The sequence below is a fragment of the Macrosteles quadrilineatus genome, unplaced genomic scaffold (assembly GCF_028750875.1).
Source record: "Macrosteles quadrilineatus isolate MER2022 unplaced genomic scaffold, UCM_ALF_1.0 Scaffold_7__1_contigs__length_78375512, whole genome shotgun sequence".
NCBI classification, from domain to species: Eukaryota; Metazoa; Arthropoda; class Insecta; order Hemiptera; family Cicadellidae; genus Macrosteles; species Macrosteles quadrilineatus.
The window spans coordinates 22,588,791-22,611,887 of NW_026542600.1; the positions used below are offsets into that span (position 1 = coordinate 22,588,791).

Consider the following 23,097-nt stretch of genomic DNA (forward strand, 5'->3'; position numbering starts at 1 on the left):
AACTAAATCATTTACAGCCATATGACTCAAGGTTATACCTGGATATCTATTAAACACTTTGCAGTTATCCTGGAACACTTTTGTTATGACCAATAAGTAAAATAAAGTATATTTTTTTAACTTTACACCATATTTGATTAGGTACTACAGGAAATGGTACTTTTGAAATTAGTACTACCATTGACTAGTCAATGGTACTACAGAAAGCGGCCCACGCTTGGGTTTTTCTCATCAGCTATAAAACTTGTTACTCACAAAGTAAAACGTAATGACTTGTTTGCCTATCTGCCTAAAAATAATTATGAATTGTTTCCTTCAGTTATTGCACCATTTAATGTGTCTAGAGACGAATTTTGGCTGTTTTATTAGAAAACTAGTTACAATTTTACCACAGAAAATTATGTTTTTCTACTGCAATTTTTAAACGGTAAGAGATAGAAAGAAAACTTAAATATGTAAAATGTTTGTTAAAAAAGGACCTTTCACGTGGTATGAAATTTTTTATACCTTGCTATTTAAGAATTTTGAGTTTTCAGCTTTCTTTTATTCTTAAAATTTGAGATTTTTTTAAAATTAGAAAATAACTTGGAAAATGCCCTTACTACAAGTTATCTTAAAGAGTAGCTCAAGAATAAGCTTGGAAAGAAATTTGGCGCTGTTCCGTTCAGTAGTTAGGGTAATACGGTACTTAACTTTAAAGTCCTTTTTTAAAACGTTTTGACCCACCCTGTAAATACGGTTAAAGATAATTAAACTTTTTTTGCACCAAAATGATCGGGGTGATTAGACCTTTAAATTGATGTATCACACAACCCATGTTTACATTTGAAAATTTCTCAAAAAGCGCCCCTACCCCCCAAATTGGGCCCTTTTGGGACATTTTTCAAAATTGAAAATAATTTTATTGGATTTGGCATGTCCAAATTAGGGGGAAATGAGAACAAACAAGTGTTAAAAGCCTTACCTTTGCACACAACAGATATGGAAAGTTTTCAAATGAACACCCTGTATATGGGACTGCTCGGTGTATATTTTTGAGGTTAATTGTTTTCAATGTGACGTCTTTATATAGTTTATTTATTATATTAAACATTCGTGTATTTTATTAGTATTTCCTGCGGTTAAACTCACACTGAAGTGATATACTTTTTCCATTTTTATATTTCAATTCTAAATGAGATCTAATTCGATTTTTTACTACTATGGGTTGTTAAATCGACCCTGTACACGATTAGACAAAATTATTAATTGGATAACCCATCTTAGCTTTTTAATGTGTTACACCTGGAAAACTAAACTCTGTACAACTTTATGTGGCATAAAACTTCTCTTTTTGCTTTCGTGTAACAGCGTCAAATTTGTAAATAGAAATCCCCATTAAGTGACAAATTTTGAAAACCTTTACAAAGTATTAATATCAGTTAACACTTGAGGTCTTTAACTAAACCCAGTAAAACGTTGTGATCACTTCAAAATGCACTTCAGATACATTTACGTGGAGTCTCTAATGCTAAAGAAAATTTAAAATGTATATCCATTCTTAACTGTTCGATGGGCTACACCAGGACAACACACCTTTACATGGTATTAAAGTGCTCTGTTTTGTCGGTAATTTTGCGTGGGTCCCCAAATGGGTTAGTTTAGGGCACTCAAAGATTTTAAGAGTATAGTCCCATTTAGTGCATTCCATTTTAAATGTCTTTGTTAATGAAGAACCTCAGTGAAAACCAGGTCTCTATCTGAACCCAGTACAAAATAGCGGTAATTTTAAATTGTTATCAGCCTGAGAGAACAGACATCAATGAATTTTTAAATTACCGCTATGTTGTACTGGATTCAATAGAGACACTAGAACCTCCAGTTTTCGCTGGCATTCTTATTTTATGATGGCCTCAGGGTTTTTAGCCTAAAAATCTTAACCTGGCCAAATTTGTATTTCAACCAAAAAGTATTCTTTCATGTCAAATAAAGAAGCGGAGGGTTCAGTTCTCCTTGTGTAACCAGGTTCAAAGTGGTCATACTGTATCCATATTGTTACCTAACCTTATATCAACATAACTAAGGGGTTTTATCTTTGTTAAAGTTAATCATGTGGCCAGTGCTTTACTTTTTCCATAATGCAATTTTTAATGCATGAAATATTTTTAACGGAATTCCAGGAGGGAAATTACAGTTCACAATGATGTTCGCTGTTCGAAGAAAATCGTTGTGTCCTAGTCCACACCTAGAGCATGTGGCTAATATGTCTAAAGCTCTTTCTATTTTAGCATGCACTTAACAGATCTTTAATAAAGTTCTCCAACAATAAATAATGTATCCTAATACTTTACTACTTAGGACTTCCACTAGGTATATACTTCATTTACAATATTTCAAGATAGCTTAAAAGCATAACACATTTTTTTATTGAAACACGTGATACTTTCTTTGTTTTAATATGTATTTAACTATCGTAAGTAATGTAGGAATAATGATTGGTCTAGTATAAGCGGTCAATCACGTGTACACACATTTTCCCGTATATACATCACTTTCAATTCAACATTGACTGATAATACTACAATGAGAAAAATATTTGTTATGACTTTCCGTAGTCTTTAGTACGGAGATAGATGGATCTCCTTGTATGGGGCATGTCCTTTTTTTTCTTGATAGATGGACATACAATATCTTAAGATTGTCTCTTACCAAGCGGAGAATTATTAAGTTCTGTGCCATTTTTTAGACTAGCTGTGTCCTTTGTATGAAGGTAAAGTCCAGCCTTGTGAACAGGTTTGAAGTTTGTAAGACTTGTGTTTTATGTTGATGCAAGTACGATTTTGGAAAATATAAATAAGAGGTAAATAAAAAGCTATGATCAATTCAAAGGTTCAAAGGGGCTTGTAGTCACTTTTTACGTCAATCTGTTAGATATATAAGTGAAAGTGGTTTATTATTGAGGATCACATATGGCTTTTGGTGGGAAAAGTTCTCAACAGCAAAAAAAGGTTCTCCTCACCTGAAGGACTTGTTTCATTATAGGTGGGTTCAAAACACTAGCTCAAGAAGTATCAAATAATTTGAAAGCCTTTAGTAATTTTCGGTGTCTCAACCCTGACATGCAGGATAGGTCTTGTAAGTTGTTTGAACTACTTTGTGTTGAAAAACCTAATTCTGTACTTATTTGCTTGTGTTTTAATTACTAATCAAGCCGCACCCCTATTAGTAGTGATATTTCATAGACTTAAGTAATAGGAAACTGTAACAGTTTGGTTGCGATTGTGGGGAGAGGAGTTTGTAAATTTTCGTTAAGTGCCGAGGTGGTAAGTAGGAGCTAGTTGTTAGGGAGCGGTCGTAATTCCTCACTTAACCCAAAGTTTACGACTTGTTTTGAATTATAAATGGAAAACCAGGGAGTCTGTTTCAGGCACAGTTAGTGATACGTTGACAACCATGTTGAATTCGTAGGGATGTCTAGACACGATTTGTGTTTCTTGTTACAGATGAGGAGGAATTTTACTGTCCATGTAAAACAAGGGGCACCACTTCACAAGGGGCACGGGTTCGATTCCCGTCACAACCACAAAACTTAAATGGGGTTTGGGACTGCTTTCCTTTTAAAAGTGTTTAAGTTTACTGATTAAAATACCACTGGCGTAGATTAAAACAATGATTATTGATCAAGCACACTTTTGGTGGGGAGAGGTATAAGGGAATTATTTTATAACTCGTAAGTATGTATATTTGTCAAATCTTCTGTACTAGTATTTCACACCCCTTTACCTTTTTTCGTTGTAAAAATTGTATATACCATATCAGTCACACAAACACTGACCGCATGTGTGCCTCGTCACTTAACCCGAGTTTTTATTTCACGTGGATTAAAGTAACGATTATATTTCAAAGACGCCAATAAAATAACATTTTAGTGATAAAATCATCAAGTTCGATCACGGCCTTCTTGACACCGTCGACTCCAAAGGCCTGCGGACTCAGACCGAATTATTGCTGGATCACTATATGAAATATAGTGTTTGTAACAGTTATAGCATATTTTAACACACCGAATGTTGTGTGCCTTGTTTGTGTCATTGGTGTGGGGAAAACAAAAAGCCTCCAGTGTGATAATGTTGATAATGGCCGTGTAAACAGTGGTTTCATAAGGACTGGCTCAATTTATCTGCTATGGAATATGCTTCCTACGCAAATGATAGAAATAAAAAATGGCTCGGAATGATTGTGTGAAATATGATGACAATCCACTCAATGTAACAAACTTGGGTAACAAACTTGGTAAACTCCTAGAGAATGTTGCCAATCTTGCTACGAAAGAAGAAATAATATAATATAATATAACTAAACTTTCCACCAGCATTGAGAATCTCTCTAAGTTCTCTCTTTTATTAAACTCTTCTCTACGGACATGGTAGCCAAATCCCATCCTCATCTGTCCAACATATCCATCTCTAGGGACCGCACAACCAAAGAACGTGAGCATCTGGCTGCTCTTCGTAGCTCCCTTGTTGCTAGAATCAGTGGGGGAGAAGTAAACCTCACAATTAAATATTTAAACGGAGTGCCACAAATCGTGTCTGAGAAAAAGAATTTTGAGTAAAATCCAGTGTATATATCTTTTATAAAAATGTAATGGAATTAGGAGTAAGCTTAAGGATATCCAAATTGCATTCTCGACTTGTACCTACGACATAGTCATGTTCTTAGAAACTAACCTTAATGCTGATATAAGCAGTTCTGAACTTGGTGCGGATAGCTTCAACATATTTAGGAGTGATCATTCTCTGATATCCAGTTCAAAGTCCAGAGGAAATGGTGTTGTGGTTGCTATCAGCAACTCCCAAAGTCCTCATCTTGTTCCGACATCTGTTAATAGTATTGAATGCCTATTCATTTCCTGTAGTGTCAAGACTGGCTACAGACTTCTTGTTGGGTGTGCATATATCCCTCCCAGCTCCAGTTCTGAAGTATATGAAAATGTCAACCTAGCTGTTGAGGAAGCTACATCAACCCATTCCTACAGGAATATTCTCATCGCTGGCGATTTTAATTTACCTGATGCCAAAAGGCTCTCATCAAGAGGCATATCCTGCCTGGTTCAGCCCGGAGTTGAAGGCTCTCATCACGAGGAAAAATATGTTGCATACCCTCTACAAAAGGACGCTGTATCATGAAACATACCTGCAATTTTTATCAAAACATTGTCAACCACATGCTTTAACAACTATGTTGAGCACATTCAACAAGTTCTTCCAAGCAACCCGAAGATATTTCTGAGCTTTGTTTCCTCAACTAGATGTGGTTCCTGCTCCGGCCCTTCTACGCTGCTTGGCCCAGACTGCGTACTTCTGGTTAATGAAAAGGTCAAATGTGAGGCATTTGCGGATTTATTTGCTTCGGGGTTTGAGCCCCCAATGGACCTGCCCTACCAGAACCTTCACAACACTTCCATATGTTTATTCAAATGTTTTTTTCACCTACGACGAAGTTGAAAGGGCCCTTGCCAGCCTTGATGGCCACAAGGGACATGGTCCAGACTGTATTCCTCTGGCTGTTCTCAAGGGCTGCGGACATCTCCTGGCTAGTCCTCTTCAGAACCTTTCAATGAGTCGGTGAACTGTGGGATATCTCCAGAAGTCCATAAAACGAGTTACATTGTCCCAATACACAAGTCTGGTCCTTCTTCTGACGTGCGCAAAATTACAACTACTCGTCAGATGTATGTATTGAAAATAAAACAACTGTCAATAAATATATTAAATATTTTACTATATTTGGTTAACAATTTCAACAGAGATAATACAATTTAACTTAAATTAAATATTTTAAATTAAATTCGTTAAATAGCATACACATTTATAACAGAAGAACTATTTCAATGAAATAATAAAAGCGTCTAAACGGAAACACTTTTGACTTAAATAGTTTGGCATTCTTTTTAAAGAAAAGCATTTATATTTCTAAAGTTAAATAATCAGTCAAAAGTAATCACCAGGGTTCAATAGGACCCAACATATTGCGACATAGGTAAATCACTGATTAAAAACACAACATACAATGATTTGTATTACATACAATTTTGATCATATCCGTGATCATTTATCGGCTCAAATGTGTTACCCTCACATAGGGTGACAAACTTGTTATAATATATGTGAACCAGGTTCGACTTACCTTGCCCTAGTATATTTTATCACATTGTATTTATCAGTTTATAGAGACTTGGCATTTTATGGTATATTGATCAAATTGATGGGTCTTTTAAAGGAGGACTCTTTTACAGAGCGATGCTGTGGTCAGGTTACGTTACATTAGGTTAGTTTAGCTTATAGCTATGTCAAACAAGGTAAATGTAGTTTTTTTACGTTGAGGATACTAATACAATTTGAAGTCTGTATAAACCTATTTGCAAAATTTACCTTTTTTGTAATTTTTGTAAACCAAACTAATTTAATTAAATTTCTGACTGGATTTTCACTAACTATTTTTCTTGAACATAGCAGTTTCCTTCTCTATTTTAATAACATTAGGGTAAATGGGTACTAAGGTTTGCTGCAGCAAGGAAGGTTGTAAGGTGTGTTGTTTGTCAAATGTTGATAGTTGGTTATGAATTAAATATATTTGCTATATTTGACCAAAATATATCTATAGAAAAGCGAACTATAACAGTTAGATTATTCTCCATAAGTATAACATAATAATTTTAAATTACAGTGTTTAGGGAATTTGTTTAATAAGCCTAACTATTAAACGTAGAATAACGCTTCAATAAACTTTGTTTTTCAAGGTATGTGAAATGGTTTGGGTAGGAACTTCAAAATGTTATGTGTCAAGGGTCAACATAATTAAAACCCACTTTTTACCCCATGTAACTCCCCATAAATCTCCCTTCCATAGTCCGGCTATGTTGGTTTACGAAACCGTTCGAATAAACGTAGGTTTACATGTTTATGTCAAATTTTATCAATATCTAATCGTTTTATTTGGGTCATCGTGCTATAACGGATACATATGTTTATAATTTAAACGAATTGTGTTTTTGGAATCTGGGGTATCAAAACAAAAAAAGTAAATTTGTCTCGAGTTTAGGTCCTACCATGAGACCTACGATAATAGATTATTCCTTAAACGGGGAAACTCGCTCAAAGACCCATCAACAAGGACTAATGATATATTTCTTAAACCATAAGTAATTTGGCAGTGAAGAAGGGTTGTCTCATATCACTGTCTAAGACAACGACAACCTGTAACAGGGAATTGCGAATCATTCAATATGAACTAGTTGATCTTGTATTTCTTTTTCACAGCTCAAGATTGGTGTTTCAACACACAGAAGACACGAGGCTACGGTAGGAACAGCTGATTCTAAGACAGGACTGCTTGCATTGCCATCAACACCACTCGAGATTCGCTCCTTCTGTGTTGCAAAAGGCGTCAGCTTCTCCCAAAAACAGCTGACCATTCTCACAGACACACAGCTGGTAGATCTTGTCACCGCGATGTGAGTGTTTGTGATGATGTCTATGTAGTCCAGGGAGCAGCACGTTGGATGACTCTAGCTTTATCTGGAAAGGATATAAAGCTATATGAATTGTTTCGTATCAAAACAATATGAAGATTTCTGAAGACTATGACTACTAATTTATAAATAACAGCAGAAAATAACAGCTCTGTCAAACTGGGATTATTCTTTTAGTTTATACTTCAACAAAATCCAGGCAAAAACATGGCCCAAGGAAAAAGAATCGCCTGATATTCCTTTCTTTTAATACATTTTCTATTGGGACAGGGAGCTAAATACATTTTCTGCAACGTACTTTTGCAATTGAATTCAGCTTCTTTTATAGTTAACAATCTAACAACATAAATGTTAACCGATCAATTGTGTGATGTTGGAAATAGTTTGTACTAAAAGTGCTTTACCGGCACTTGCTACAACTATTTCACTCTCTTTCTTACATGATTCTTGAACGAGCATCGGAAATGCCACTTTCAGTACATGAAATTAAAAAAGGTATATGCACTGTATGCACCAGTACACCTTAAAACGTTCCTCGAAAGTATAAGCACTGATTACTAAATGTATCAAAGTACTTACTGCTCCATCCACCGTCTGAAGAGTTATATCTCGGTGGCTGGATAATTGTATGTCCCCAGCCCTGCTCTCTATAGAGATGCCTGCAGGTGCTACGACATGTAAGTCCTTCATAATCGACTCCAGCCTACAATATAAAGCATCCAGTTACGGTCACAAGAATAGGTATTTGTGTAGCTAGTGGGCAAAGTGACACTTTGCTGCACACGAGAGAAATGTTTACGCACGAGCCGTAGGCGAGTGTCGAAAGTTTATCGAGTGCAGCAAAGGCAGTTTGCACTCGTGTTACACATTATATTTTTCATACAGTTACTATAAATCATATAAGTAATTAGTTAGGTTAAATGCAAACATTCAACGAAATGGGAAACGCTGCACCAGCTGATCGTAGTCATAATATCTTTAAGTGTTGCCAACTTATTTCAAGCGTATACGGATCACGTGCATAATAAAAGCACGCTGTTTTCTGTTGTTTGGTTGGAATACTCGTGTGCGAGAAAGTAAAAACTGTGCACCAAAGTAAGGTTTTATGTACTATAAATCTGTGCAAGGAAGCCCACTTTGTCGGGTGACTGTAGGAGAAATATATTCATTGAAGAATAGGGTACTTTCCTGTTAAAGGGAACATTCATTATTATTGATGATTTTTTTCTCGATATATCGATATTAACAAATTGAAACATATCAGCTGACAATGACGAAAAATATTGTTCAGTATCAACAAACATTAATGAAATGAAACTGTTCTAAAATAAATAACCTAACATAACTAACCAAACTTGCTGTAACATTTAAAAATCCCGCGTTTAAAACTTGCCTTTTATATTCAAAACCCAAAGGGAATTTTTAAATGGTACAGCAAGTATGGTTGGTTATTTTAGGTTAGCTTAGAACAGTTTCATTTCTTGCTGTCAATTTGTAATGGATCAGAAAACAAAAACATCGATATATCGAGAAAAAAATCATCGATAATAATGAATGTTCCCTTTAACAGGAAAGTACCAAGAAAAGTTATTCAACATCATAGTATAGTATACATCTAGAATCAAGGACACTCTATTGCAAAAAAAGGCTACTCATCCCATAAGTTCGAGGGTAACTTGGTATGGTTATATTTTGATTTGAAGTTGCCTTCTGAAACAGTTATAATATTAAATATTCAGTTATATTACATTTATAGTAAATTATCTATTATTTCATCATACTAATATTATAAATTTGAAGGTTTGTGTGTTTGTTTGTTTGTTTGAAGTTCAATCACACATTAACTACTCGTCAGATTGAGCTTAAATTTGGTAATATGAAAGCTTACGTTCCTGATTAACATATAGACATACTCTTATCTCAAAGATATCCATAGAACATTAAGCACTAAAATTTTGTAGGGTTTACCAACAGGGTGCAGCATTTATTTTTTGTATTTATGACAACAGCTAATTTGAACCAAGCAGCAACAAAAAGCTGTAATCCACAATGGGAACTGTCCAAGTAGGATTATTTACAGTTAGGTATGCTTATGTTTCTTATTAATAATAAATTTGTGATATTGTGCTAATATTTGGTAGTTTACTCTTTTCTATTGTTTAGGTGCAGTGGTAGAACATTATTATTGCTATGGTGGATGTGTTATACTATAGCATACCGTAAATTAAAATAACGAAATTTTCTCAAACCGTACCCTCTCCCATTTCAAACACAAATCACGAGTATAACTGCAATAAGCATTTGATACTTATATGCCAACACCTACGAAGGAACGGTACTCTACTAGTTCACTATATAAGAAATAACTATCTGTAGTTTCTAATAAAGGTAGCAATGAAACATTTAAACAATATTCTAACACAAAATTTAGTTTTGAATTCTTATAAGAACATTTTCCTACACAAGCTTTATATTGAGACTAAAAGGTTTTTGTGATTTTCCAAACCTGCTTACACCATTTGAGTAGTAAAACCATCAATTAATAGTCACTAGACGGTAAAAGTCTTACCAGTGCAGTAAACTAGATTGACTTACACAAGATTCGACCGAACATCTGCACTAACGACCGGAGTCTGCAAACTGCCTTCTAATACAGCTCCGCCTTCTCCTAAAATCATCATTTAATTTATTTAAGCTAGAACATGATGTGACATTTTAAATTTATTTTGTAGCCAACGAAAGCGGTAAGATAAATAAACTCACCAAGTGGGATCGTATTCATTTATTAAATTTAATAAAAGGCATCTCTGAAAACGAATTAATAATTAGCACTTTACTATGAAAAAATAAAAGATCAATACGATTAGACTTTGACAATTACTTGGGCTGCAAATTAAATTTTAATTTATAGTAGACTTTAAATTAGGCTTTCAGAGTAAGGAAAAAGGAATGGAGCTGCGGCACGGACCTACGCATGTGTTTTTCAATTGAGGTCTGCGTGGATTCTAAGGGTCATCGTGCTTAATAGCCACGAGACCATCAGGGACCAATCAAAAAGCGTGTATTTAATGAATATTTTAATGTAACAAAAACAATAAAGTAAATTTTACTTCATCGGTGCAAAAATTTAAACTATGGAGTGCCACAAAGATAAATCCTAGGACCACTATTTTAATATGTTCTACAAAGGGTTTACCGGGTTTCTTAAATGATGCGTCTGTCTATGTTGATGACATTAGCTTGCTTGTATCTGGTAACACCCCCCAAAATAGAGCCAATAGCACTAACCCACAATAGAAATAACCATGATTTTGTTAATAGACTTTTAACAGTTAAAACCTTTTAGTAGATATAAATCAGACAAAACACGTATAGTTAACCACATGCCAGAGCAATGAACAGGTTCAACACAGAATTTTGGTGGAAGAAAAATCTCTAGAAGTAAACATTTTTACCTACGACCGTTTTTTAAAGTAGCCATTTCAGTCCAGTTCTTAGAATTGAAAAGTTTCACTTTACAGCTGTTTACTTTCATATCCGCATAGTTTCATTTCATATCCGCATAGTTTTCTCATATCCACACAGGTAACGGACCAATGAGGTTCAAGTATTGAGAGAAAAGAATTAAAATTGTAATGCTTCAAACGTCAACTAATCAGCTGATCAGCTGATCAGTTGACCAATATAATTGTTAATACTCGCGTATTCTTAATTAAGTTGGTGGAAGTCCAAAAATAAATGAAATATTTGCCGAATTGTACCTGATACAATATTATTTATGGTAAGAATGCTGCTAGCAATGTAATATTTAACGAAGTTTAACAAACACGTAATTACAGGAAATCAGCTGATTATACAACAAGTCGTTGCATCACTTTCAGTGGCAATGACAATACACGAAAACATAACCTCTCTAAAAATTTATCAGTAGTGATTGTTAGTAATTAAATCCAGATTGATAGTAATTAAAAAACGGTCGTAGGTAAAGTAGTGTACGCAACTCGCGTTAATAGTCTTTACGACACTCGTAGAAGTTTTTAAGGCACTCGCCAAGGCTCGTGCCTTAAATTTTCTACTCGTGTCGTAAAGACTCACTTAACGCAATCGTTGCGTAAACTACTATTAACTCCTAGGCCATACATTGGACAAAAACTTTAATAGTTATCGCCATAATGAACATCCTGGCCATGAAGTTTCATCAGAGATGTTTGCTCTAGAAGTAGAAGAGCAATGTCAAGCATACTGTCAAAATTATGTCCTTTGAGAATATTAAAAACATTTAAATTGCTTTTATTCAATCCTACATCTCATTTGTAAGAAGCAGCTCGTCGTAAACATTTTTAACAAATATAATTATTTAAGCACCAGCACTAGGCCTACGCCTTATGTTAGACATTCACGATTTGATAGTTACAGTTAAAGAACAATTTCAAGGCTTCCGGGTATTCTTACTGCTTTTGCTCAATGTATTTTTGTCTAATCTTGTTTTTAAGAATTAACCTAACAAAATTCGAGACCTTAAGTTCATGTCACAGCTATAGGACAAGACACAGACATAAAATCAGTTTTTCAAATCATAACTTAAAAATTATTTGTAAAAATCCATCATATGCAGGAATTAAGTTTTCTAACTGTCTACCTGATACTCTTTTAGAAGCGATAAAAGTAAATTTTAAAATAAATTAAAAACCTGTATGCTATCCAAGCACCTCTATTCTCTGGATGTATTTGTTGATTTAATGTAAATCTTTAGGTTAACATTTTTTTATTTTTTATTTAAGATATTGTAAGTATTTAAATTTCATTTAATTGCATCGTGGCATTCATGTAGAACATTGACTTTTGAATAAAGGATATATGATTATGACTGACATATTGAAGTATTGACAGGTGCTGCAGCCAAACGATTACTTTGGGCGTAAACAAAACTAAGGTTGGTGAATAACAAGCCAACTGCAGTCGCTCGCCACGTGCAAAGCAACGTCTGCACATTCCATGACATACCCGGCCGGGCCACGACGTCTGTTTAGAATTATTGTAGGATTATGAATGGAATAAGACTGGAATATGGGTGTTAGAAATCACTTAAAGATTTACGCAGGGTGGCTGGAAAGTAACTTTCACCCCCTCTAACTTTTTAACTATTTAAGATATTTGAAATCGGTTTGCGGCAACCTTCTTAGTTATGAGGGGCTACATTAATAATGATTAGTTTTAAAAAAGTTTACTCTTAGTGGTAGTGGGGGTAAGGGGGAACCTCGATATTTTCAAATATGAAGTACAGCTGACTTTCAAACCCTTTTGCAGGTCTTGTTGAAACAAAACAATTGAAATAAAAGAAAAGAAAAATCAAACCACTGATAACAAAATCGAAACTAAAAATTACTTTTAATAACATGCCTTAGCATTGTATTGTGATACTTAATAAGATAAATATTGTTTGATAAACTTTTATTATTATCAAGGCAACATTTATTCTAGTTCAGATAGTTGCTAATAACATCTTTGAGGGTGATGCTATGCCTGTACCACCTGAGTATCTGGGGCTATAATTGCTGTTATCAGTAATATCTGTCCGTTTTAAGAGGGTGGGGTTTTTATCATTGCCATTTTTTTATTGGTCCGAATTTCTTTTTGATTATGTCAATTGTTTAGTGTCTTCAAGACCTGTAAAATTATATAAAAGTTGACTATACTTCCCATTTGAAAATTTTGAGCCACCCCCTACCCCCCACTAAGGGTAAAATTTGTAAAATTAACCTAATTTTTGTAACCCCTAACTAAGAAGGTTGCCACAAAAAGATTTCAAATATCTCAAATAATCAAAAGGTTAAAAGAGGGGTACAGGTTACTTTCCATTACATCCACCCTGTATTAAGTTAAGTCAAATATGTTACTGCTGGACAAGTTTTGCTATATGCATCTTGTGTCCACCCCAAGGGAATGTTTAGGGAGTATGGTCAATGAACCGATGTAAAAATAAAAATTAGTAGCAATTTGAAAAAGTATTCCAGACCGTCACAATTTCAACTTTTATTCTAAGAGTAGAATCGATAGTAAATAACAGTATCAATAGTTTCCTTTTATTTCACGATAGTCAAGAAACCATGAAATGATTAACCTACTCATGGCTTTCAGCTTTCAGGCAAAAACAATGCTACAAAAATGAACTGGAAGTCTTTAGTTTTACAGCAATCAGTGGTTTACCTGAGATGGAGAGTAAATGTGTGAAGAGCGACACGGAGTCTGGGTTAACGTTGAACAATGTCTTGCCTCGAGGATCAGACACTGTGAAGTTGTGAGAGTTGATGTCCAGGACACTTCCACCTTGACAAATAAGGACAAGGATATTACTTTGTTTGTATGATGCATACGGTTGACGGCTTATAAAGTATATAACAGGCTTATAGTACGAGAGTAAAAAAGGTTTTAAAAGTTAGCCTTTTTACTTTCGAAGAGTTAAAAACAAGTAACTTAGGAGTTAATGGAACCTATTTCAACTAGTTACCGCATACTTATAGTAAACTTCAAATCTGGCAAATTTAAATAGAAAGCTTTGTTAGATTTGATTAAGAACAGATCCAAGTCATAATTCTGTAGTATTTCCTTAGAACCACAAACGGTCCATCCAAAGCAATTATTTTGTTAGAAGACAGGAGAAAAGTCCTTATTTTAGGACTATGACCTGTGTTTTCTGTTTTTGGGTACTTTAAAAGAGGAGAGTTAAATAGCAACATTATACCATAAATGTTACACCTTAGGTTAAAATAACAACCCATGGATTACCACAAAGACTCTGGTAATAGATACTTGCATATAAGTGATTTTCAAAAAGAGTAGTGAGTTTGGATACATAATATATTCAACTAGTATAGCTCATTACAAAAAACACATTTTCTCCAGTGTCGTCACATGATCATGATTAAACATAGACTGGGTAAACACCGTTTATATCTATCAAGCTCATCTATAAGTTAATCTATTAGTATAAGCCAAATACTTCGCACTAACTCGCCGATGACTGAATATATATATATATATGTATTATTGTCTTTTGTTCTTATTTGGGATTACGAACATAAATTATTTTTCAATCAGTGTGGTAAAAAAATAACTATGCTGAGTTAATTCTTTCAACTCGACCAAACGTATACTATCGATTTAATCGAATAATTAAGTTTACCTATTTGTTTACATAGCATTTAAATTAATATATTGAAACTAGGCCTTATTGAAGTATCTTTCAAGGATATAACTTCAGACAACTACAAATTAAAAAATTTTCTCAGTAACATAATTGTGGTCAAAATGCTCTTTTCCATGATTAAAGAATATTAAGAGTTACTCATCATGAATTTTGAAAGGTTTTAACACTTATTAATGCGTACTAAAACTTTTCCTTCTAACATATTTAAACCTAAGAGATTCGAGGTTCAGTTTTATAACTATACCAACCCAATTTTATGCTGGAGGTAGAGAAACCAAGTCTATCAGTAGTTCTCAGTGTAAGATTTTTGACACTTCTCACAGTCATCGGTTGACCTTCCCTAGTTTTGAGCCCAGAGGTGATCAACAGATCTTCTACGTAGGTCTTTGCTGTGAACTGAACACCTCCTCCGAACGACTGCATGTAGTTCATACCGTTCTAAAATATATGCATATACAACCATCAAAACAACTATGCGAGTAAAAATTATTTGTATCCAACCAAATCAATTGTCATCTTAAAAATAAAGTCAATTTAACCACACCAATCAAAATGAACATAAATCATGTCATACTGTGAAATACAATAGTGAAATGTGCCATTTGATATTAATTAAATGTGAATTTTTTTATTATTACAGCCAAAGATAATACAAGACTATAGTCACCAATTTAATGGTAATGATACATAAAATCTTAGAAAACTAAGTACAATAAAAAATCAAATGTAAGTAAAACTTGAAACACTCGGACGTATATTAGAGTTTGTAAGGATACGTTTTGTTCATACAGCTTTATTTATATGTTTAAGATAAATCATTGCTTGTTTCCTTTTAAAAAATAACAAGCTGACCATATAGTGTATGTAAATTTAACCAAATAATCATTAACCCAATTGTTAAACACTGTCATATTAGATTTTTATAAATCTACTTGGTTTTACAAATAAAACTAAATCATTTTATTTGTTGAGAATATTATACCAGTGCATTAAAATTTCTCATAATGTAATAGAGTATTCATGTCAAAATTACTGGGATTGATGACATTAGCTTAGTAGTAAATAAACCAACAACTTTCTTAAATCAGCCAATTAATTTGACAGTATTCCATAGGTATCTATGTAATCAGTTTTAATTATTTAGCTACTAACCCCAATCTCACAATGAATTTCCATACTTAATCTATGTACAGTAGGTACAGTATAATGTATGTATAATATACATAGGTATGATTTATGTATAATATATGTATAAAATATACAAATATAAATACATAATACTATATACGTATAATATCCGTATATAAAATATACGTATAATATATGTATACCTTAAATCGCCTTTTATCCTTTGAACAGTCAGTTTCTTTTATATTGCTAACAGAAATGTAACCCTGCTTTTCCCGACGGTAAAAATATACCTATAGGGTTGAAGCTTAAAGTTTGTTAGAGAGACCCTGTATAAGTTTATTATTACAATTAAATTTAAATAATAATTGGCAATTACGTTGTTTTACAATCATGATAGTTGAGTTTTCATAAATACTCCAATGAACCTAGGTGTGCTTTTACTTTTGTACAGTAATACCAAAACATTTATATGGATATTAAAACATAATTTATCCTAAGCTTTAACTGCACGAATCTTTAAATGTTTTTCCAACGTGTTTTAATATGTTTACAAATGGAGGCTATTCAACAATTTCCAGCATTTCCTTTACAATTTAACTTTTTAATTCTGACAGAAAGGGTCTACTTTTGCTGGCACTCAGTTTAAAAATCTATTTTTAATACAACATGTATTTCACTTCTGCATGTTTAAACTTACCGTATTGATGTTTAGAATGGTGACCAACCAGCATACAAGGGTTAGGTTTATTGTGACCACAGACAACAACACTACAAGTACTACATACAAACATGTCTTCCTCCATCCAAATATATCCTGGTCCACTAAGGTCCAGGTCAGGTCATGAGTTTTTGCACCAGGATCGTTCATCCTAAAATTCTATAATTTATTTGTAACTGAACAGCAAGCAATGTTTTATGTAGCTCAATCTGGAAAGAAAATAATTTAAATTACTGTTTCTTGAATTTATTCTTTGGAGATATGTTGCTTGAAGTGTTATACGATTTTTTAGCTTCAGTTTCAAAAATATTCTTTGTAATACATTGAATAGGAAATTATGTACCGGATCCCTCAGTTTTTGAAATCAAATACAAAATTGAACTGTTCAGTATGAATCTAGTTCATTTGCCAACTGAAAAAATGTGAAAATATGAGCGCTCCGCACAATTGGTGTTAAAAAGGTTGTTGGACACATACAACGATCATTTACAGATTTCTGTGTCGGATTATGTTATTTTTTTATTCCAGTGTTTTTACAAGGTCTGCTTTCGAATATGTTGGAGTTTGAGCTATAATCACTATTGGGCTCATTAGGCAGCATTTATTATTAATTAGATCTAAAACAAACTTAAACATTAAATTATTTACTTATTTATCCGTACACAAATTTACAATTTCCGTTAAAGAGGTATATATGTAGCTTTTATGGCTATTTTTACTAAATCTTCTCTTTGATAAATCAGAAAAATAATAATTAACCGTTTTATAAAAATATGATGAACTTCATCTATTTTATATAATCAAAAATAGAAAGACTGTTTAGGATAACCAATCAACAGCTTTTTTAGTTATATTTACCTAAAATAACATAACAATTAAAAGGGTTAAGTCTTAAATGTTGATTGACTGTATAGCAGCTTCACTATATAAAAGAATATGTGATTGATCCTACATAATTTTTAGTCTGATTGTAAAATAATAACTAAATAGTCCCTAAATCCAAATCGATGTGGGATTTTTTTGTGTAGTTATACGGACATGTACAGTTCTAAAACCTACACACAAAATATAAATGTAATATGTTTTCTTGGACAGTGTTACATTTTAAAATATAATACTATGCCGACTTAGTAATTAGTACATAATATTATTAATTTTATTATTATTATAAATTATTTTACTGTATAAATATTATTAATTAGTAAAATTAGCTTAGTAGTATTTTGAAATTAGTAATATCAGTCACATAAAAGTTTAAAGAATATTTTATTTTAATAACAAAATGGTACTTTATGGATACTATAAGAAAAGAATACTTTCCATAAAGTTTATTATGAGGTATTTATAAATAAAATTATTTTAATAAGGCATTAGAAGGTTTAAAGATTTTGTTAATTAGATCTTATGCAAACATAAAATTATAATGCATAATAATTCAAATGCATCATAAACTGCGGATCCTTTTCCGTCCAAAATGCAATTTCTTACAATTTGAAAAATGTAATGTTGCTTGAAGTAATTATATGACACTTCCAGTAACAAAATTAATACATTTATAAAGTAGAAAATAATATTTTAATTAAATTACATATGAATATATTATGTAGGTATATGTATTATGTAGGTTTGAACTGCTACATAAACATTAATCATCACATCAAATTTCCATAACGTTTCAGTTGCATAGATCTAAAACTAATTCGACAAATAAGGAAAAAATCGGGGCTTTTGATTGATAGTTTTTAATATTAGGTTTTCTATTAATAGGAAACTTACAGTGTGAAAATATATATTTAATTGGTACGAGGTTAGCTAGAGTTACGTAATATAAGGACAGAAGCGACACAGAATGTCCTAGACTGAGGCGCGGCACGGCGATACTGACTGTAGAGGGTAGTGAGCCGTCAGGGGGAGGGGGTTGGAGGCGGAGTCCGACCCACCGCCCCAACGTCTTTTTCAATTTATTTATAGATCAAGGCATGATCCCTCAATAAATTATACACTCCCACAAATTTTCTCACAACTTAAACCTAGCCTAGCTTTACAAGGGGGTGGGAAATTTTGTTTTATATAATACAGTAGGAATAAGTACGTCAGTAACCAACACAATTTCATTTTATAGGGAAGTAAGCTATTTACGTTGAATCTTATTGGATCAATGTATCAATGTTAGCTAATAATAACAAATTGGAAGATTTTTCCCGTTTTTATATATTTTAAAGAGGAATTACTCAAAATATTCTAAGCCATTGTGAGCGAATAAAATTAACAATTAACTTAATATGTATTCAATTTTGTAACCAATCTACCATAGGGTCAAATGTGTAAAGATGAGACTATGTATAGGACACGTGCAAGGAAGAAAGTAGCCAATAGCAATACAAGATATAATTCAAGATTAACAACTAATTCCGAAACAAAAACTATATGCACCCTTACTTTCAAATCAAATCAAATAAGTTTATTGAGCTAAGTTGACAATACATTGCATTAGCTACGTCAAACAGCTTTAAAGTTCAGTATTTGATCAGTTTTAGTACTTTGCTCATACGCACATTTCACATTATTTTGAGTAAATTAACTAACTAATAACACTCTTACTGATATAATTTTTTTCGTTGTATTGTGTATTTCTTTGTATAATGTATTATTCATGAAAATATATACAACTTTATAATTTGAAACTATATTCAGTAAAAAAAAATCAATAGTGAATGAAGTTGCGCAGCCTCTAGGTTTGATTCAACACACTATACAACACAGAGTAAAGTAATATGTCTCAGCAACTGTTAAAGATATAGGTTTGAGATTTTTACTGTATATTTTTTAGTAGTATTCCTTAGGCTTAAGGTGTAACTATGTCTATAGTATTGTCAAGTTATGTGAATAAAGTAATAAAAACTTTCGGGAAAGAAATTTGAAAATGAAATTATGGTTAAATTATAATTAAAATGATTTCTTGCTCGTAGCTGATTTCTAAGTGAAGATAAATATACAGGGTGAGTTTTAAATGAGTTCCCCCCCTACTTTTTTCTACATTTCTTAAGATATCAACTCTGGACCACGTCAGATCATTGTAGAGTAGTAAGTACTTCATTTTGACTGGGTATAAATTTTTGGCCGCCATCTTGGATCCGCCATATTGGATACAATTTTTTTTTTTCAAATGTAAAGGTAGGGTTGTGACCCATCGTTTTAATTTACTTTTTTATGCTGAATACGATGCTGCAATCCGTTTTAAAAAATCTTGACCCATTCCAAAGTTAGGAGAACGTTTTATAACATTATTTTTAGCCCATTTTAACATTGTGCATTTAGAAACTGAGAACATGATCGCAAAATAGTGCTAGATAAAGATTTATGTATATTATGTGGTGTATACTTATCTTTATCTAGCACTATTTTGCGATTATGTTCTTAGTTTCTAAATGCACAATGTTAAAATGGGCTAAGAATAATGTTATAAAAAGTTCTCATAACTTCAGAAAGGGTCAAGATTTTTTAAAACGAATTGCAGCATCGTATTTAGCATAAAAAAGTAGTTTAAAACGATGGGTCACAACCCTACCTTTACATTTGAATAAAAGCTTTGTATGCAATATGGCGGATCCAAGATGGCGGCCAAAAATTTATACCCAGTCAAAATGAAGTACTTACTACTCTACAATGATCTGACGTGGTCCGGAGTTGATATCTTAAGAAATGTAGAAAAAATGAAGGGGGGAACTAATTTAAAACTCACCCTGTATAACACTGCATAATTGTTTAGATCAGCGTATGGACAATAAAATTGCATAATTTATGAGTGTTGACTAAGAGGGGCTTAAGTTATATAAATATTCAGTTACACCTTTTTATTTATTCCCATAATTGATAAATGATGTAATGCACTTTTCATAGTTTTAATCGGTTTTACTAAAGAACATGAACTATAAATGCATATTAGCAAATTTACTATTTCCAGTTGTAAACCCCCTTACAATAAAGGTGATACAGTTGCTATACAATTCAAAACTCTTTTTGTGAAATGACAACCAAATAAAGCTAAATCTAAACATTAAACAGTAGACTGCGATGAAATATTTCTAATAAATGAGTATAAATTGCAAATTCACAGTAAGGGTTGTTCGATAAGTGTAACGGAAACTATTTTACGTATTTTTACAAGGGTACAAATTGTTTGAGTATTGTACAATTAACAAGTTCAATTTATTTACTCATTCATAAAGTGAAGTAATATAATGTTTTTCACTGGATAATGTTTTTGGATAATTTACAGATTGTCTTGTTCAATATTTAAATGGGCCCCCTTTATTATTATTTTAAAAAGCTTTACCCTAGATAGGACCAGTATTATTTGACTATTGATTCTTTTATACATTGATAAGGAACTCGATTTATTTATAAAGAGGACATCTTTAATCAAATTATCATGATTTTCTTTAAACTTGTAATCACTATTAGCAAGCTACATATTTGTCTTTTTAAATTGTAAAATTTCATTGCAAAATTCCGATGCCTTCATTTTTATACCTCCACGTGACTTTCCTCATTGTTGCTATTGTGCAACAATCTGAATACTTTTAGCTTTCAATTTCTCCAAGCGCTGCTTGAAACAAATGCAATATTTGCCCATTTGGAGTTTTCATTATAATTAAGCTCGAAATCAGCCAGACTTTGTATGCTGCCAACAGAACCAAACACAGTTTTAACATACTATGATCAAGTTTATACATCTTAATTCAGTAGTACTGCACAGTAATTTCAAATCTGCGACGGATTCAGGGACAAGGGAAACAAAGTCTAATTATTTGTAATGTTTGTTTGGTTTTAATATGGCATATACAATTGGTGAGTCGGTGGCTCAGTCGGTAGCGTCGCGGACTTCGGGCCCAAGGCAGTAGTGTCGTGGGTTCGGATCCTGGTCACTGCCACTAACTTTTATCAGTACAGTTCACCTTTGTACTGTACCGGCTCACCGACCCTTCAAAATCACATGTTATTTTGGTGCCAATGTTTGTTCGTAATTTAAAAAATGTTATCCATAAATATGATGTTGGGACAGTAAGAAAAACTGTGGTAATGACAAGGATATGGATGTCATCTCACGATGCACTAGTTTTGCATCCACTATGAATATTAAATATTCATAGTGGGTCAAATTTTGAGGTAGACTTAAAAGTATGTAGCTGTTTTTATGTTTCTTTTAGTTGATTCTCTAGAAGTTGACGCCAAATGACAAGGTCGTATTTATTTATCTTATTTAACTCAATTTCTCTTTCCCATGGACATCTTAATCTGTGATGTGACCCAAATACAATAAAGTACTGGTGCAGCTTTCGTTACATGAGCATTGAGCAATCGTTCCTCGGTGACCGCAGTGTTAAGAGATATCTTTGCAAATTGCAAGTCTCAAACGTAAATCAACTAAAACTAAACACATTTGTTCAACAAAATTCTATTAAAATTGATCTGCAATTGATTTTCGGACCAACAAGTTCTGTTTAGCATTGCACTAAAAATTTGTAATATTTATAACCTTGCATATTTTTATCGCCTAGTTATTTTTTTCAGTAAGTACCTACATCAAACCCCCTTTCGATATCAATATTGAGATTATAACTGGCTGTCAATTAAAAATTTTAACTTGTTTTGTGTTTTATATATTATTACGAAATGGGCTTGACTAGAAAAGGCACTTGTACATTTTTACAACACCTATTTGGGTGGGTGCGGAAATAAAAAGTCTAAAAACAAAAATTAATGGGATATTAATACTAAAAATTATAAAATTGTTATTACTAAACTACTGATACATTTTTCCTTAAACGTATCTTATGAATACTCTGTATATCATCATGTTGCGTCTTCATAACCTTCACTAAATGCTGATTATAAATTCCAACATGATGAGTGAATCATTCGGTTTTCCTCTGAAGTGACGATGATTCAAAGGAATTCGTCGGTTTTGCATAATTCACTAGTTGATCTGAAAGACCTTATTTTATGTACTTCTTGTTGCACATGTTTACTTGTTCATTCTTATTAGAATAATTACAATAAGTTTCTTGACAATAACGTAGAATGTTATATTTGATTTAATTCCTTTGCTCAAGGTTCTGTTTCATGACAGTACTAAAGGGTCCATGTAATAAATTATTAGCTAATAACGTAGCAGCATAGGTATTAGATTTTTGGCGAGATATAAAAAGCTGCCAATACAGTATTCACAACTCCATAGTTGTTTGATTTCTTAAAACTTTTTTTACCCATAACTACTGTAAAATAGTCTCAGCTGTTGCTATTATAAGATCATTTATTTATTAGTTGGGTTGTTTTCATAGCTTACTATCATGTTGATAGTATTGTCATTGGAGTATCATCACTTTGCTTTCTGCACATCAGAAGCTTTGCTAACAAATAAATAAATATTACCTTTTAACTAACTTTGCTAACGACATATAATTTAAGACTTCCAGCCCAAATTCTAGAATCTCTAATAAAGAGTTGAATCAATTATTGCGAGTT

The 23,097-nt window shown here is 32.7% G+C and overlaps 1 protein-coding gene across 1 annotated transcript; it reads right to left on the bottom strand.

Moving 5' to 3' along the window:
• Positions 1 to 7,219: 7,219 nt before the first annotated feature.
• LOC128997741 (gamma-sarcoglycan-like) lies at positions 7,220 to 16,712 on the bottom strand. Its single transcript, XM_054423390.1, has 6 exons — positions 16,549 to 16,712; positions 14,969 to 15,158; positions 13,721 to 13,840; positions 10,109 to 10,181; positions 8,093 to 8,216; positions 7,220 to 7,559 (listed from the first exon to the last, which is right to left on the bottom strand). The coding sequence occupies exons 2-6, from the start codon at positions 15,150 to 15,152 to the stop codon at positions 7,386 to 7,388; spliced, it is 675 nt and encodes a 224-aa protein (XP_054279365.1). The 5' UTR covers positions 15,153 to 15,158; positions 16,549 to 16,712; the 3' UTR covers positions 7,220 to 7,385.
• Positions 16,713 to 23,097: the final 6,385 nt, after the last annotated feature.

Excerpts from the sequence above, each read along its gene's own strand:
- LOC128997741 (XM_054423390.1), bottom strand. The coding sequence starts at position 15,152 with ATGAACTACATGCAGTCGTTCGGAGGAGGTGTTCAGTTCACAGCAAAG. Across the intron at positions 13,841-14,968 it reads TACCTCCAGCATAAAATTGG|GTGGAAGTGTCCTGGACATC; the intron begins GTTGGTATAGTT and ends TTATTTGTCAAG. Across the intron at positions 7,560-8,092 it reads TTCAGACGGTGGATGGAGCA|ATAAAGCTAGAGTCATCCAA; the intron begins GTAAGTACTTTG and ends TATCCTTTCCAG.